Genomic DNA, 18,863 nt, shown 5'->3' with positions numbered 1-18,863 from the left:
GTGAATGTTCTGGAGTGGCCCAGTCAATACCCAGACCTCAATCCAATAGAAAACTTTTAGCTGGACTTAAAAAAGGATCTACTAAATACTGACTTGAAGGGGGTGAATATTTATGCAATCCCTTATTTTGCATTACATATTTCTTATTAATTGACATTTATTTGTAGAATCTGCTTTCCCTTTTTTTTTTCAAAAAAGCCAAACTACGTTACCCTTTTATTGATTAATAAATCAATAAAAGGGTAAAACATTTAACAGGTTGAATACTTTTTTACAGGCACTCTGTACAGAACATTAAATGTGTGACTTTAGCAGAGCAGCTGGATTTCATATTCACAGACATGCTCACACTTTTGTGCACAGCTTCAGGACTAAAACGAGATTAAGCTTCATAATCTCCTCATAAATCAAACCCAGATAAATAAACACATGAAAGACACATCAGACTGTTTGTTGTCAATTTCATTAATTAAAACACCTCAAAAAATAATTTCCTTTCTCCATTCAATGACATCAAATTAAAAACAGTTTTCAAGGAAGTTTTATTCTTCAGAAGTTTGGTCCTTATAAATATGCATTATATACAAAATAATATTATAAAACATATAAAGAGCAGTGTGTCATATTTAAATTAAACTCTGGAAATAATCATTTAAAAAAATTACATTATTGGTTCTGTATTTTTGAATTTTATTATAGGCAGGCAGTGGTGTGACAGTCTTTTCTCCTCATTTTGTTAGTCTCTTTGTTTTTCCTCACACTGGTTGCATAAAAAACACTTTTTATGCAAACTTTTTCTCTTGGATCTTGCTGGCACAGCACTGACTATTGCGCTCCTGTGGTTTTCTCTTTGAATCCCTGTTGATTGAGAAGTATTTCCCCCCGATTTTTCTTCTTCTTGTAGTGCAAATGATCCAAGAAACATATAAGGGCTCAAAATCCAAACCCCTTCTTGTTTAAGGCTTCTAGTGAAATTGGGCTGCATACAATCTTCACCGTTGCATTAAAAAAGTCCAACCAGTCATTTTCACATGATTGACAGTTGAAGATTAGTCTCAGACATTCATTAATCTCAGTGTTTGGATTGTGACAGTGGGTGAGTTCACTCGTCTCGACCCTGAGTCTTGCATAGCAGGCGAAGATGGCAGGAGTGAGTGTGGATGGGGGCGGATTCAAATCTTATAGGCACCTTTTTCACTGATTGGTTGGCTGTAAAAAGTCATGATTATCACACAAGGCCAGGTCAGACTCGAGAAGCAACGATCCACCTTCACCTCCTTCTACTGTCCGAGATTATAAATTAATAATTCTGCAGTCAGTCAATCCGCCAGTCTGTATCTGAGGTCCTTCACTGTACATGTGTTGCATACAAACACTCGGTCAACATAAAGTTTCTCAGTTCTGTTCCTTTTAGTGTTTCTTCCTCCAGTTCTCAAGTGTTCCAGAGCAGCAGTGGACGTCTCAAACAATCTCCAGTCTCTTCTCAGCATTTGTAAACAATCCAGAATATTCAATTCTGCCTCGATTGTGTCTTTTTATCCCCATGTTCCTTCGATTTCACCCCCTCACAGTTTATACCTGTGGGAAAAAAACAGGAGAGGAAAACTGTAGTAGGAGTCTTCAAAATAAAATCCCCTAAAATAACCCTTAAGCGGAGTAATCTCCACTGCTTTTTTAACTGTTAAAGGTCACACGCTCCAATATCAACAACATATTTTCTTTGGATGTCAGCACCTTGAAAATTCCTCTAAATGCCACAGCAGTAAAACATAGTGCCTTTGAGACCAAACACAGCCAAACATATGTGAAGAATCAGTATAAGTTTAGACTTTAAATCATCATATGGCCAAGATAAAGAATAGCCACTGTAATTTACAAAAAGCTTCAACATACCAGACTTTCTACAAATAGAATCATCCCCAGCGTAGAAAATGTGGTGCATTAATGAGGGATTGTTCTTTGGGGATGCATCTCATGGAGGGGATTAGCGGAAATACTGAAGATGAAGATGTGATTTTTTTTGGCTTACCTCTGTTGCTATGACGCACTCCCTCCTCTCCTCCGCTATAACAAATACCGACTGGTACATGGAGTCTCTTGAGGAACATATCGTTGATATCCTACACTCTGGCTTTTCACTGCAAACACAAATCACACTCAGTTAACACAAACTAGAAGCACATGGCTAACCTTTGCATCAGGCATGCACATATACGGTGAGGCAGCAGAGAGATATAACTGTCAGATGTATGTAAACTGTGTGCAAATGAAGAATGCAGGGTTTCCTAGTTCCAGCATAAAAGTAATTGAACTCACTGTTGGTTTCAAAAAATTGTGTGTGAGTGACAGCAGCCGTTAACAGTTAAAAACACTCAGCGGGGTTCAAAACATACACAACATAGATAAAGGAAGCCATCAGAAAAAAAAAAGCTGTGTCCCAATTCAGGGGTAGCATCCTTCAAAGGGTGCATTTCAAGAAAAATTACATTACAGTGGCACATTGTAGGCTGTCACATTTGGAAGGCGCCTTCAAATGTGTCCTACTCCTCCTAGGCCACTACATATTCATCTAGTGCATCATTCATGGCTCGACATATCCCATGATTCATAGCACACCCATTGAAAGAACTTCATCTCAATCAGAAGCTAAAGATATTAAAATGTCAAAAGGGGCCTCAAAATTTAAGATTATCTTTAAAATAATAAGTCATCTGACATTGGCTACGTTAGCTAGTTCCAATGCAGTAATGACGGGGTAAGGGTCGGGACAGCTGGTGCACAAACAGGAAATCCTCAATAAATTAGACTGTCTCATTTCAGATCCCCCTTACTGGTGGATACATGCATTAATTTCTGACAGCCAATCTAACAGACCATTCATCTGAGACGCTGTATATCTCAGATATACATGCTTAAATTTTCAAAATAAAATCAGATTAATCTTCTGTTTAGGGTAAGTGTAAGGGTTATGGTATGGTTTAGATACCAAAAGTTAAAAGTCAAAAACGTGACCTGCAAAACCTGATTACAAAATGTTTAATAAAGAAGAGTAACTAGTCTGCTTGCTGGAAATAAAAGCTTATCCTTCATGAAAACATTCTAGCGCAGTAATAGCTGACAAAGCTCCGTTAGATACACAAGTTACGTAGAAAACTGTGCTACATAGCTACGTAGCTACAGCTAAGCTCACAAAGCAACTATGTAAGCCATGTGGGTACATTATCTATGTAGTTAACTGAGTTTTAGCTTTATTTGTTAGAGCTCACATTGCAAAAGTAAGCCACCGATCATGTAACTACTTTTAAAATTGGTCTCTACATAATTTAGACCTGGATTTGACCCCTGACTTTTTCTCAGGTTTATTTTTGACATGTTACTTAGTCTGTAATGTTTGCAATGTGGTTATTTCATGAATGTAACTGCCAATTACAGTTGTTTATGAATAAAGTTGAGTTTTAAAACATCTAAAACTGGAAATACGTTACACCAGCAAATAACGACACTTCCTTTCTCAGATATGGTCTGTGTGAATGGCATCAAATATGTACAGTCTGCAGCCAGACCCCTCTCCTCTCTGTGAATTAGGACACAGCTTTAATCATGTCATAAACATTATATTTAATAAAGCATAGCGAAAATAGTTTGTCTTACCTGTACATTCTACTCAAAGGCATTTTGTCTTCTAAACATTTATCATAAATTAGACTTTTATCCTCTTGTAACATTTCATCCTTGAACTCCTTTGATTTAGAGTGGTAAGAGTCCAAGTGATAATTTTTGTGGATAAAGTTTGATTTCTCCGTATCACAGTCCACCTCAAGTCCAATTTTCTGGTTGGTGTTTTTCAGCTGTGCCTCTGGGATCAAGTTATCTTTCTGAACATTTGACATGTTGTTCATAGTCTCTGTGTCTCCCCGCTCTCTTTGGGCCTGCCTGTGGATGTGCCGCAACGCCAAGCCCACCATGCACAACAGAACCAGGAGAGCAACCAGCCCTACAGCCAGAGAAACCGCCGCCCACTGGAAGCCGTCTTGAATCTCTCCTTGGGCTACAGGTGAGGTGACAGGGGCGAAGAACTCGCAGCGAGGCCCGGTGAAGCCTGATGCGCAGACACACGATGCTGGAGGTTTCCCTGGTCCACCTCCTCCTGTGCAGACACCCCCGTTGAGGCAGGGCCAAAGAGAGCACTCGTCCAGGACACGGTCACAGTTGCGTCCGCCGAAACCTGCAGGACATGCACAAGTGTAGTCGTTGATCCGGTCTTGGCAGGTTCCTCCATTGAGGCAGGGGTTTCCAGCACACTCGTTGATGTTGATTTCACAGCGCTGGCCAGTGAATCCTGCACGGCAACTACACACACGCATGCCACCGTGGATCAGACAGAGACCACCTACATCGAAAAAAGGAGAGAACAGTTAGCGTCAGCTGCCATTAGCATTTTTACAACGGACACAGCATGTTCTCCATAAACCTTTCCATGAGGCCTCAGGAGTTCACACGTCTCCATCAAATCTACAATGTGACCACAGTGCTCTGTATTGTTTCAGAACCCCCAAGTCCTCCATGTTTACAAAAGGACAGAAATCGATCTGCGCTGGATATTTGTCCCCTTTCATCAACAACTGCAGCAAACCGTGGCGACATTTACAAGCTGCTGCTTGGAGCTGCCGAGTGTTTACATGGAGGACAATAGACACCAAGTTCCCACTGATTCCTGTTGTTTCACACTGCTTCCAGTTGCAGGAATTTGGGGGGGGTTAAGAGCGAGAGGAAGTTCAGTTAGGAGAGAGGAGGGGGTCAAAGAGGGGAGGAAGACCGTACCATTAGCACAGGGAAGCGACGTGCACTTGTCCACTCTCTTCTCGCAGTTAAGTCCGGTGTAGCCGCGGGGACACTCGCACATGTAGCTGCGGCCATTGTCCTTCTCCCAGCATTTGCCACTGTGGAAGCACGGGGAGTCTGCACATGTCAGGAGGCTGTGTTCGCAGTGGGAACCCTCAAAACCTTCGGGACACGTGCACATGTAGCCGCTTTCCAGATTCTTGAGGAACAAAAAAAAAAAGACGAGAAATTTTGAGGTGCCATTACAGTAATATAATTGTTATATCTGGTCACTTAGTCATTTAGTAATTATAGTTAATGATTTCATAGTGCTGCTATTGTATCTTGGTCATTTTATAATGTAGCTACTAAACCTTGGTAGCTCACAATGCTACTGATGTATTCTGGTTACTTTTTAATCTAACTGTTGCATTTGGGGCACCACATAATGTTGCTATTGTGTCTTGGTAATGCTATAATTATTGCTTTCCTTTATTTCTGTATTGCTGCTATCGCATCCTGGTACATTTATGGCAGGAGTGTCCAAACTTTTTCCACTGAGTGCTGTATACAGAAAAATATAAGGATGATGGGGCCACAACACTACAATATAGTCAGTAAAGCCAATTAGATGAAGGTAAAGATATGCTAAATGTCTGGGTATGCTTAAATGCCTAGATAATGTTTGACAAGACAAACTGCCAATCATTTAACAAAAATTTTGGGTAGGCCAGTCAGATTTCAGGAGCCCTTGTGAGCTCTGGCTACCACTGTCTTTGTCACTGGAATGTAGTTGCTACTGCTGTTTGCTGCTGTAAGCCATCAGAACAGTACAAATAATAATACTATTATTATTTTGGTTGCCAATATGTTTACCATTTACAGTGTTGTCTCAATTTAGTATAAAAAAACAATCTTGTCAAAATGTTTGCAGGATTTGCACAGTAGCACCACCTTGGGCTGAAACTTGGAAGAACATACAATAAAGTACAAGCTTTGTGGTCTAATGTGGGCCATATTTCATTGCATTTTTAGAATTTGCTGAGGGCCAATCAAAAATGTGCGGCAGGCCGCATTTGGCCCCTGTGCCATAGTTTGGACACCCCTAGTTTATGGTAAAGCTTTGCACTTTGTACATCTCATATAATAGGATTTATCTACGATTTTATTATATAGTATGTTTTTGAACCAACCTATGTATTTAGAATACATCTGTGAATATTGTAGTTATTGTAATCTCAACAAGTCTTTTCCTGGTTAAATAAAGGTTAAATAAATAAATGAAATGTTTAATGTCAGGTTTACATGGGACTATAGATGGAAATTAGCAACTCACTAAATCTGGTGCAACCATGTTTTCATTTCTATGTATGAATGATCAATGTCATTGCATGATAACCCTTGATAAGCAAACTAAACAGATAATGTATCTCTTACTGTGCATATCCCTCCGTTCCTGCAGGGGTTGCTGTCACACTCCTGCATCTCCAGCTCACAGTTGACCCCTGTAAAACCAGGCAGGCAGGTGCACGTATAGCTGCCCTGTCCTGTGTTCATACAGGTGGCCCCGTTCACGCAGGGCCGATGATGAGTGCAGAAGTTCAGGTCTAGAGGAGAGAGGAGAGAGTTTGTTTACAGGAGGGCTCTCTAAGCTTGCTTCAGAGGAAACCTAATTTACTAATGCTTTCAAGTTAATTCAAATGAAAACAGCGTGTAGGTAACATGAGAAGATCTTTGTAAAAAGGCCAGCAGCAGTGCTCTGAGTTGTCGGGTGTACCTTGGTCACATAATAGGCCTCCCCAGCCCTCTTGACAATTACACTGCCACGGCAGCTGGCAGGTGCCGTGCTTACAGGCCGGGTACTTCTTACACTCGTCGCAGAACGTGCCCTGCCAGCCGTCTCGGCATCTGAAAAATGACAGAATACATTTCCTAATTAAACTCTTATTCCCCATGATGTAGACCTTATAATTACCATGACTAACACACCTAAAAAATGACACTGTTAATTCTATTAAGCATCAATTCAGTTGACTTTGATTAAATGAGTGCAGACGTTTATGCTTTACAGGCCGTCATGGATTAACTGGCAATTATGAAACTAGTCATTAATCATGTAAGTAGACATTAAAAGCCATGCACAGTTGGATACAATCATTAAAATCTCATTTATGTCCATTACAGAAAGTGTAAAATTTAAACAGATTTTTTCAATCACTGCATAATGCGCCATCATGTTTTTTAATTTTATTTCTTAGCCCTATTGCACTATTGCACAGCAGTGATTGCACACAGGCAACTTTTCTGTATCACCAAGGTGAATAAGGATATGTATACTGTGTATTTAGCAAACAATATGAATGCAAATTAAGTAGACAGCCTATACTTAAACAGCATCTAAGTATGCACAACACATTACAGATAAGTAATGCTGGCATGATCAGACAGAGGTGAAACATTGCTTTAAAAAATATCAGGCATCAAGCCAAAACAGAAAGCATTTTTTCCTCATTTCCCATGAATATCAATTTCTCAGTTCAGTGTGCAGAAACCTTGCCAGCCTGTCAGACTTGGGATGTACTTTTAAGGTTGCAACATATTCTGCTGAGTGAGCAAAGGCATGGGCACAGCATTATGGTGTAGGGTATCTGAAGGGTTTAACCTCAATTTAGGCCTGTTTTAGCAATGGGAGTCATGGATTTGTGTCCAAAAAAGAGGGCAAAATAGGATTCAGGAGGAATTTCTCACAGTGTGGGGTGTGTGAAACAGTCCTTGTGAGCGAGTAAGTGAGCGAGACAGGGTAGTGACAGGAAAAGAACATGGGAAGCAGAGAGGTTAGTGAGTGACGCAAAGAAACATGAGAGGGAAAAGCATGAAGTTTTCTAGAAAGCGCGAACTTTAGTCCTCATGAAAGTGCTACAAAAGCATGATTTGTCTCCATTCATCTGCAATGGATTACATATCCAGCTCCAATTAGTTTTACATAAACAGAGTTTGCATGAGAAAGAGTCCCTAATACTATTAACGACTTGAAAGAAGAAATGAATTAAGATAAACAAAACCAAACTTTTCTGTGTGGATGTAACTCACACTGTTCCCATATGTGTTTCGGCCTACACGCTCACAGCCAACACATATTTCAACACTTCACAATTATTAATACTTACACACACTCGCCAGGTTTGGAGCAGTTTCCATTCCTCTCACTGCAGCCCTCCAGACAGATAGCTGAAGCAAAGAGGGAGAACACAAACAGACTGAAGCACTTTCCTGGTAATATATTCAGTACTTTAAGTTAAGGTCAAGAACTTTCAGATTATTTGAACAAAACAAGCAGTAGCATAATAACTGAATTATAGGCCTAGGAAATGCAGGATAGAGAAAGAAAGTAGGCCCCATACCAACATCGCCCTTATTTCCTGATGTAGCAAACTGAACTTTATTTTGAAAGAGCCTCCGTGAGTCCTCAAAGTGTCCCAACTTTAAAAGCCTCCATTTGATCTAAAAGTGTCAGCCACACCCCTCACTGGCATAGGGGGGCATGTTAAGGGTTTGTTTGTCCTGCTTTAAGTGTCCTGGTCTTGCATGACACTGATTCTCAGGACTTCATATCAGGCTGCTGACGGTAAGCGGCCGGTTTAGTCCACAACAGATGCTCGCTCTCAATAGCAGACAGCTGTCACTATTGTTGTTTGTGGTCTGCCAGAACCATATTTGCAGCTGCTACTACCGCGCGCCCAACAATGGAGGGGACTAAACATCGATGGCGCGTGGCGGATAATAATGCCGCGATTAACCTTGGCGCGTGCAGTCGGCCGAGCTTCTCCAATCAATGCTCGCGCCCCCCTCTTCCACCAGCTCGCGGATTATGTTACCGGACACGCGAGGTACAGTAGTTAATGAGGGTACAAAACTGGTACTTTTAAGATTATAAACGCGACGTATAGGCTGCTATGCCAATGTCTACTCTATTTAACACCGGAAATACCAGGTAAATGCGCACCTGTGTAAGCTACTATGACAATTGACAAGCTAATTATCATTTACGGGCGTGCTTTAGCCAGCATCTTTAGCTACAATGATGTAATACTGCTAGCTTGTGCTTATCTTCAACTCTCTTTGGCGCTTAATAGCTCAGCTTCTTCACCCAAACATGTAGGCCCAAATGAGCAGCCTTGTTTAAAACTGATGTATGGGAGTGTGAGAAAGGGGAAATTATACGTCTGAAAGATACCCCATCTATCTTTCTCATGTATATTTTCTGTAGTCACCCACGATTGATGTGTCTGTAATTGCAACACGTGAGCCCATCTGGTTAGAATTTGGCGCCACAGTCAAAATAGCACATGCCAATTTCTCTTTCACCGCCAGAGTGACATGGATGACAGATCCGCTGTCACCCATGTGGTCGCATACATCCAGCACATGGTAACTATTACTCTCATGGTGCCTCCTTCCAATCTACTCTTTGATTAATTTGTTTTGGTGAAAAGGGCCCTTGGTATTGTGGAGCCAAATGGCATCGGGCCTCCTTCGAGGCACCCATTCAGAGGCGTCCAAAAACATGGGAGTGTTGCTCTGTGATTTTCGTCAAGTGGGTTTGCACAAGTATAATGTGCCTGTTGTCATGCTAAGCCGTCTGTCCCTCAACCCATATTCATGAGGGTTCACAAACCCACAACCAATTTCACATCACACAAATTACATATCTCTGAAAAATGCACTGTACACCCAAATTGCCCATCAGACCTGCCAGATATGATTACATCATGTCTTGTTAAAGTACTCATCATCTTGTGGCCTCGATGATGATGACCCCTGAGCTATTATACTTCTCAATAGCAGCTGATAACTGTAATCACACAAAATCTTTTTTCTCTCTAAGACTGAAGCCATAATAACAAGGGTCAAAGGTGAAACAGAAAAGAGAAACTCCTATTAGGTAAGCGTTAATCCTGCATGTCATTTGCAAACATCTGGATGACCCTCACATGTAGAAATCACATTTAGCCATGTTAAGAGCCCTACTCTATTCAAATAAACAAAACTATGTAGAAAAAGTGTATCATCCAGGTTAAAACAGGCCAAATAAAGAGATTTGTTGCATTTCTTACGTTCTTCGCAGTATTTTCCCTTCCAGCCAGGCAGACAGGAGAGCTGCCCATCACGGTTGCAAGTGTAGTGTCCGAATCTGTCGTCCCTTGGTGTGCATTTTTTGGAACAACTCTCTCCATAGTAACTCTCATTGCAGATGAATCTGTAAGAGTACCTCAGCTCTGTTTGTTTTGCTGTCAACATGTCTTGAGACCAGTCAGTTCCCACACCCAGCTGTCTCTGAATGGCGAAAAGGCTAATCAGGAAGTCTTTGTTGTTTGTGTCTGAAAGAGGATAAAAAAGAGAAGGAAGAGGAATCAGTGAAGGATATTTTCTTCATGATTGTGGTTTTATGTCAACAACTGCATCATAAATGGCCCGCAGGTTCAAAAGTCACCCACTTTCGCTTTAATAACCTGCCCCATTATCAAGCTGCATCCCTTATCAAACCCCATACAGCTCAGATGAAAGATAAACTCAGGTTGAAATTTCCTCTTTCTTTTCCGTCAGCGAAAACATTCCCAGGCCCGGTCCTCTCTTCCAAAGGGCGGAACAGAGTAAGGTGTAAAATACAGGAAGATGCAGTCAGGGCTTTTTGGCAAGCGCTGTGTATTCTCACCAAAGCCCACAGCTCGTTCCCACGCCAAAAATAAACCACAGGAAGTTCAATTGTATTGGGTATAAGAATGAAAAAGGTGTTCTGAAGTTCATAACAAAGGGGCAAACAGGCGTGAAAATGAGTAAGAATTATGAACAATAATCAAGAACATGCTGAAGGATTGATTTGTACTTAACAGCCTTGCATTTTTCTCTTTTCAGGTGCATGTTTTGGTGCAAAATGAGAAAGTAGTTGGAGAGGCTGGAGTGTGATATATACAGGAAGAGCTCCCTCCTGTGGCGGAAAATGCAACACTTACCTACAGGTAGATTTCCATAAGGTGAATGCCAGGCTTCTATTATTAATGAAAATGACCCCTAAGGAGGAAACACATACAGTTAATTACTTACATTGCACTAATTGTCTTAATTGATTAAGATAATAATTGTATTTAATTTAGATTATTGTATTTAATTAAGAAGTGATGTTTTAAAATACATTTATGAAGAAATTACAAGTGTGGATTTCAAACTAAAAGTCTAAGCTGTTAGCATAGAGAGAATCAAGTGATGTAATGGATTAGATGTGCTGACCAAAACAAGTGCACTCCCAAAATGCAAAGCAGCTCACATAAACACGGTAACGGTCCTAATATAAATAGTGGTTCACGATCTTACCGGCCAGCCAAAGTTGAAGGGGATCTGAATGGGTTTGGGTAAAGTGCCACTGTCCTTGGCGCTGAAAGAGTTTGTCCCCAGCACCGCAGTCATTGTACTTCCAAAGATGCAGTCACCTGGCGATACCACGGCCTGATAGTTCTTCAGGCATATCCTAAAATAAGTCCTGCAGTTGGGTTTGCACACGTTCCCGTTCGCCAGCAAACCTTTGTTGTTTTTAAATTCGTGCAGATCGAGCTCAAAAACACCGGAGCCAAATACCTAAAAGAGAAGGAGATAGAGGTTTTAGGGAAACATCGGTGCGGTTGTATAAAGCTTGAAAAAGAAAAGAAAATAGAAAAAGGGCTCTCCATGTGTTTTTGATGTAAATCCTCCCTCATACCTGCGATATCAACGTGGTGCTGAATGCGATTGTAAAGGTGAACCAGGCTGCCATCCTTCTCGCTTCTCCAAGGCAGCCGTGTCACCAGCCAATAAAGCAGCAAAACCTCTCTACTCCAAAGTATTTACACCAAGGTAAACAAATGGAAAATGAGGATAAAATTCTTGAAAAATGCGTATAAATCCTTCTTCACTCCCTGGGAGTTCTCCCTTAGCTCCGCGTTGCCGTGCGTCAAAAGCGTCCAGAGAAAGCGTTCCCAATCTCCAAGTTATCCAAAGGTGAGTGAAAGAGAAATATCCACAGCCTTGCGTCTGTCCGTCAGTCAGCAGACGTCCCCCTCCTCTCCTGGTATATACTGTACTCCACAAATAGTCCCTCCGCTGTGCGCGCGCGACTCAGAGCTTGTTTTGGTGCTGAACTTGGTGCGTAAATGCGCCACGGATGTTCACCGCTCGTCTTATTACTCGTGAATGAACCGTGGCGTGTCTCCTCCCAGATATATAGACTTGCACTGCGCTGCTCATTACATAAACTGTCAATCAGTCGCACTGACACCGCCCACTTTACATATTCAACCCCCTTCCCTTCCAACCCAACAACAATTATCCAGATTTAATACCCACTGGCACTGCGCACACTGACCACCATGGATACTGGGCGATTATTAACAAGCTCGAACATCTGTTGGCTTATTTTTAGCGCACAATACGCCGGACGCACATTTGCGCACTGTGGACAGCGAGTGAGGACAATGAGGGAGAGCAGAAAGTTGAATATAAAAGGGAGGATTTCAATTACTGCCTTTACTTCTCCTTGCACACTTTTGCCCATGGTTCCACTCAGTTGCATGCCTAATTAGTTCTTATCACTGAGTTGGAGCCGTGTGCACTACTTCCTCTCAGAGACCTTGCCCTCTGTGGGGTCAAACGTGGGTTTGACTCGGGCTTTGCCACAAATAATAAAACTAGAAATCCCCAAAATGTAAAGCATTCTACTGCTAAATCCACATTCTTTGCGTTTTTACGCATGTGGAAACTAATCACACCTAGGGTGTAATTACAAAATTGGGAGCAATTAACTTAAAATTCAACAATAAAATATATTCTTCTTATAATATTGATTCATCCTAATATGGTTAAAAGTACAAAGTGTTTCCTTTTACGCACGGACGCACAGGCCTACGTTGTGCGCACATTTCTACCCTTACATGTTATTTAGGGTGTGTTTCATCTCGTTGGTGGCGTGTGCCCCTTCATGCCCACCCATGCGTTTTACGGTTTAGTGGAAGCGTGCCTCCTATTGTTGCGGCGCGTGCCCCTCTCTCGCCCTCATGCGGGTGTAATGTGCGGGACGGGAGACATAACTATTCAGCTGTATGCAAATGAGCTTTCTCTCTCTCCCTCTCTCTCTCTCTCTCACACACACACTTCACACACACAATCACCTGCATCCCGTAAAATTGGTTTATCATTCCCTGTAGCCCTTAACGGCTAATAGGAATGACACGGGGCCCGCGCGCGCGAAGAGGATTGAGATAAAAGATTTAATTTGATGGCCTGAATATGACAGTTATGATGCGCGAGACAAACAAGCGTTCCTGGATCAATTTTCAACGGCTAAAACGCAACTTTATACTCTCTTTAAGACGAAAGATGACATTTGCACCGCTTAACACATTAAGTAAACAGGTCCCACTTAATTTAATGAATACAAGGCGGAGCCACCCATGAAAAAATAGTCCCTATATAAATTACAAAATAAAAGCAAAACAGATAGCATAGAGTAGTGCACATGTAGCCCTGTGGTTAGGGATTATAATATTGTGAAAGTCGTTTTTCTCTGTATACAAGGATTGTTTTTGATCATCTCATTGGTTGTATTTGATATTCGATCGCTCGTGTCTCTCTCATTTACCATCTGGTGGGAGACTGGCAGCCCCGCGCACCGTTTTGTATCGTCTGTTCACGGAGGGGACGAGCCAATTTTCTCCAACCTGTTCATCTTCATGCTGTTTGGCATCAGTTGTGCCGTTTGTGTGGAAGAAATACAGTAATAACATTCAGAAGGATGTTATTTCCCGTGTTGAAGCTGGAAATATCACAAACCCCCCACTGCAACAGGATATAATTGCCACATGAAGAGGTTACAGCTTTCTATTAAAGCTGATAATAACTCAGGACATTATTAGTAACAAAAACCTTAAATAATACTTATGTTTTTCTTTGCATTAATTATTTTGATTCAGTAATAGTTCAAAAATTGCCAAAAAAGTTGCTCCAATGCTGTAATGTTATTAACATTTGGACAGTTTGAAAAGCCTTATTATAAATTTATATTTGGGTCTCTTATAATAAAGCTAAAAAGCCTATCTTTTTAAGAAAACAACCACACTTTTACCAAAATATCTATCTTAAGTATAAATTGATAACTGTTAATGTCCACATAGATGTGAAAATGTTTGTTTCTTAAGAGAAAATAGTTATCATTCTCTTCCACTGTTGTCCTTGCCTTGAACTCCACATGATCTCTGCATGTTTGCCTTTCATCTGCTGTCTTCATACGGTAGCTGTGCACTGCTGAGAGTGAAAATGGAAAGCATCTATATTTATTCAGTGTTTATATGAGGCAGGCGTAGTGGATTGGTTGAATGCTTGTCATATTGACACACCTGTTGTGTCTCTGATGGGTCCACAGAGACACAATGGCATTGGCTTTGTGATCCTGAATGCCATGCAACCACTGTCTGAATGCCGCTCTTATTCTGTTACTTGTTGACTCTACAATGTGGACGATTCTTTGAAATTTGGACTAAATCACAGCCTGAAGACACAATCTTAGAGTGTTTTATGCTCCTCATAGCAACAGCATCATAATTCATCTGCACTTAACCTGTTTGTTCTCACCTTGGATAGTAAATGGAGCCGTGATTCCAGGTTTGCCCCCATTATTGCCCCGTCTGGCCTGCCAGTAATAGCTTCTAATGTTGAATATTGCCTCTCTTATCTCCTTTTATAGGCGTTTGTCTTCAGTCCAGCTAGCATGAAAGTGCCATAAAAGAAGGTGATAATTGCAGTTTATAGCGGTTTCACAGGTGAGCACAGCTGATAACACAACACTCTCCACTGTGCAGAAAAAGTAAATGACATCTGAGGCGCGTCTTCTTTTCCACACAGTTGAACCTAGCCTGCACAGCAGCTATACTTTATCAAAATGCTGTCAGGTGGCCCAGGCTTTTATTATGCTGCTTGCACTAGACACACATATCGCATGTTGATTTATGATAACAGCCTGTTCATTCTTAACTGATCGTTTTGTTAGTTAACGTACATGGTTGAGGATAATGTAGTGGAGAAACCTTAGTGTTGGAGGTAACGTTGGACCTAAACACTTTTAGGCAAGTACATCCTAGAAATATTTGGTTCAGTAGAGTCAGGGTTTAGAAACTAGTCATTATTTTCCTCTCCAAGGCAGTTGCCTATGTTGTAATTCTACCAGGAAAATATGGTTTCAAAGCAGCAAAGGAGAACTGTTTTCTGGTCAGCGATCACATTACATCGCAAACAACAGCAGTGCAATACTAGCCTAGGAAGTAATGATTTTAATGCTATATCTATTAAATATAAATTTCCTTATATATGCAGTGTTATATCAAACCTCTGTTTTTCCACAACACTGTGGTGTGTACAGCACACTGAGAGGAGCTGCAAAGCCTTGCTATCATAATGCCATCTTAGCATGTTTGAGGTTAAAGTAGAAATGTGACCTGCATTTTAGAATTGTTCTGATTCTAGGAGAAATTCCTCAGACATCTAAAATGAAGGTTCATGCATTCATAAAGCAATCTGTCTCCATAATTTCTATGATCCAATTTAAATCAGCCTGTTTCACTGAAAATCCTTGTTTTTTGCCTTTCCAGGTCAGTTGCTTACTTTGCCAGCATGCTGTATGTTCAACAGGTAAATGCTGTGATTAAACAGTAAAAAAGCGTTTTCTTTTTTTCAGTCATTGGAGATTCCAATATACCGACTGTAAATACCGGCCTACATTCGCTGTTCATTTTGCCATTTGTATAGGTAAGTTTGTGGCGTTTTAGGCAGCACCAACAGACCTATCTCATCTGAAGTCTGGTTCTTTGTCCATCCTTGTCCCTCAAACTATGACGTGTGTACTAAGATTTAAGTTTGTTTCTTTGTAAACCCTTAAATTTTAAAGTGTTTTTTAAGAACTGAAGTTTTAGGTATGGACTTAATTTATATATATTGGTATCAATATCTGTATTGGCTAAAATAGAATTGAAAGTAGAGGCACATCAGCAAAAATCAAGTATCCTGCATCTCTATTAATCAAGAATGTTTCAAGGCATCGATTTCCCTATTCGACTAAATAAGCATTAATATTGCATTCAAGCGACTAGTCTTAAGTGGAGTAAATGCTGAGAAAAGAGTCAAATTCATCACAGTTATTGTGCCAGTGGGTATATGATGTTAGCCTGGTATGCTGAGTCAAGCATGGCTTAAGTTAGCAGCTAGTTCTGTCAGCCTTCACTCCTCTTTACAGATTAATATCATACTTAACATGGTTATTCTTCACTTCGGTTGAGTTAATACATGAGTATAACTCTCAACAGCCTACATACAACTTTATTTTAATTTTAAATAAAAAAAAAACTGTCATATGGCAATGTTCTTACAAATGCTAACTGCTAAGCTTCTCATGTTTACATCTGGCGAAGTGCTGGGGAAAGCTCCAACAGGATCAGTGGCCATTGACTAAAGCTACAAAGGCTTCTAGTGGCAGGTAGCTTCATTACAGTTTTAAAAGAGCATTTGACCAGGATGTAAGACCTGTTTATTTAAAAAAAAGGATGGGTAACTGGCTGTAAATTTTCCGTCAATTCATCTTCTACTTATCCCGTCCATGGGGGGCTAAAGACTATACCAGCTGTCTCTGGGCGAGTGGTGGGGTTTGCCCTGGACTGGTCACCAGTCACTTGCAGGGCTTACATATGACAAACAACCAGGCCACTCACACTCACACCTAAGGCTAATTTAAAGTCACCAATTAACCTAACAAGCATGTTTTTGGTCTTTGGTTAAAAGCCGGAGTACCCAGAGAGAACATGCAAACTCCTCACAGATAGGCCCTGACCAGGAAGTGAACCAGGAACCGGCTCATTAAATCTTGCACAGGATAATTGGACATCCAAATAAGCCCATTTAGGTAACCACAAGCATCCCTTCCATTAATCATTAATCATGCTATGCTAACAATCAACAACAGTGCAGTGCCAGCTTTTCAAACTGCATTAGATAAAGCAGCATTGAGTTCAAAATATCTATTTCCCATTAGTGCATTAAGCACACCATTAGGAGCTTTGAGCCTTGCTAACGTAACATTCACTAATATATTTTATGGTGAAGTTGAAGAGAGACATGGATTTTAGTATTGTTTTGATACCTTAACAGTATGAGAAATATCTCGGACACTACCTAAACACAGAATTTAGTACATCAATGCAGCAATGTAGTACCATAATATCTAAACTCAGTATTAAATTAACTCATCTCACTTGAAATCATTCTTCTTTACCTTGTCATGAGAATAGCTTAGGTAGAAAACTGCTGTACTTCCACTTGGTAACTCCTACAACAACAAAGAAAAGTCTTCTAATTAGTCAACACATTATGTTCGCAATCAACAGCAGTGTAGTGCTAGCCAATATGAGAAATGCTTTATACACTACTTGAAGCAAAGATTTTGTCAGTTAAAAAGTGCTCTCTGGGTTGGTCAAGCCGCATGCTTTGAATTTCTAGGAAGCGCAAAGCTAAAAAAAAACCATATAGACTGATGCATTTATGATAATGCATGTTGTATACAACAAAATTATTTATATCAAAAGAAATGAATTCACAGTAGCATGAATTGGAATATGAGGTTGCATTAATGCTGTAAAGGAAGAGGCTGGGGTGGAGGAGGTGAAGCTTTGCTGGCAGCATGGTGCATCAGCATTAATGCAAGCAGGAAATAGTGAGAATTACATCATATTTAAATGAAAGGCTGTGTTGAGAGAAAGAGCTGTGATTGGCTGTGGGAGCTGGGAGGTGATAATTGGGATCAGCTGGTCGTCAGCTGATCACAGCTGGGCATATGACTACTGTGTCCTGCATGAACAAACCCTAAGCCTCATTTCTCAAAGCCACACTGAACATTGTTGTGTTAAAAATCTTTCTGTGATGCCTCTGCTCCCACAGAGCACTGATGAGCTGCCATCCTAGCTGACATAACATTAGCTTAGCTTAGCTTAGTAGCAACAGTGAAATGCTAGCCAAGAACACATTTTTTTGTTTAAAACTGTATTTTTCTAATGCTTTTGCACACACCAAACAACCAGAAAAGCTATTCATTTGCAGCGATAGCTTATCTTAGTTTAGCAGCAACAATGCAAAGCTAAGGTAGAGGTAAGCGATCTTTGATTTTTTTCTCATGTCTGTTGTTTTTTGGTTGAATTATAAACAAAGGTCTCCTCTTTAAAACGCACTGACATGGAGATCAGAATTGTCTAAACAGTGAAAAAGCAGCTTTAAGTTTGATATAAGTGTCTCTTCAAAGATCTTAAGCATAGACCATTAAAAAAAAAGCCTCAGTTTAATCTTCTGAATAATTTTTTCTTGGATGTTCTCTTGATACTAACTGACCGTCAAACTAAAGAGAAAAAAACTAAAATCTCCCTTATACATTTACTGATCCATACTCCTAAAATGAATGATAGCATTCTTTTATAGAAGGGTTAGTTAATACACACTTATGAATCTCTAAACTTGTCTGATATCGGATCCCTTTGTATCGGCAGATCAGTCTGAATTAAAGCACAAAATGGTATGTAACAATCTTGAATTTATTGTAATTCTATGGTGAGAAAATTCAAGTAATAGAAGCCCAGTGTCAGATTTTTTACATGTTTAGAGCCACAAACATTTCCAATAAAGGAGCTGAGGGAGAACTGAGCTTCTGTCAAGAGCTGCTTTCTGTATTTTTATTTATAACACGCCTCGTTGAAAAAATATATTTTTAAAATATTTTTACAGTCCTATGAAATGCCATGCATCAACCAGAACAACAACAAAACGACTGCTGTGTGACGGCTCATACCGAGCCTGTTTTGACCCATTCACTGAACCACAAGCTGGGAGCCTGCATATATTGAGATTCTGCATCAAAGCTCCATGCTTCTCAGCTCCACAGCAGGGTCCAGCTGACCTGACTTCAGTACATAATCAAGCTTTCTTTAAAA

The 18,863-nt window shown here is 40.5% G+C and overlaps 1 protein-coding gene across 1 annotated transcript; it reads right to left on the bottom strand.

Moving 5' to 3' along the window:
* Nucleotides 1-444: 444 nt before the first annotated feature.
* Nucleotides 445-12,021, bottom strand: dll4 (delta-like 4 (Drosophila)). Its single transcript, XM_041805803.1, has 11 exons — nt 11,573-12,021; nt 11,191-11,451; nt 10,833-10,890; nt 9,936-10,199; nt 7,989-8,049; nt 6,599-6,729; nt 6,259-6,428; nt 4,822-5,041; nt 3,652-4,390; nt 2,030-2,138; nt 445-1,578 (listed from the first exon to the last, which is right to left on the bottom strand). The coding sequence occupies exons 1-11, from the start codon at nt 11,624-11,626 to the stop codon at nt 1,573-1,575; spliced, it is 2,073 nt and encodes a 690-aa protein (XP_041661737.1). The 5' UTR covers nt 11,627-12,021; the 3' UTR covers nt 445-1,572.
* Between the last annotated feature and the right edge of the window lie 6,842 nt (nt 12,022-18,863).

The sequence above is a fragment of the Cheilinus undulatus genome, linkage group 14 (assembly GCF_018320785.1).
Source record: "Cheilinus undulatus linkage group 14, ASM1832078v1, whole genome shotgun sequence".
NCBI lineage: Eukaryota > Metazoa > Chordata > Actinopteri > Labriformes > Labridae > Cheilinus > Cheilinus undulatus.
This window is presented reverse-complemented; position numbering and strand designations above follow the sequence as displayed.

Coding starts and splice junctions, on each gene's coding strand:
- dll4 (XM_041805803.1), bottom strand. CDS start 11,626: ATGGCAGCCTGGTTCACCTTTACAATCGCATTCAGCACCACGTTGATA. Junction 10,200..10,832: donor TTATGGAAATCTACCTGTAG/GTAAGTGTTGCA, acceptor ATCCTCTTTCAG/ACACAAACAACAAAGACTTC. Junction 6,429..6,598: donor AGGCCTATTATGTGACCAAG/GTACACCCGACA, acceptor TCTCTCCTCTAG/ACCTGAACTTCTGCACTCAT.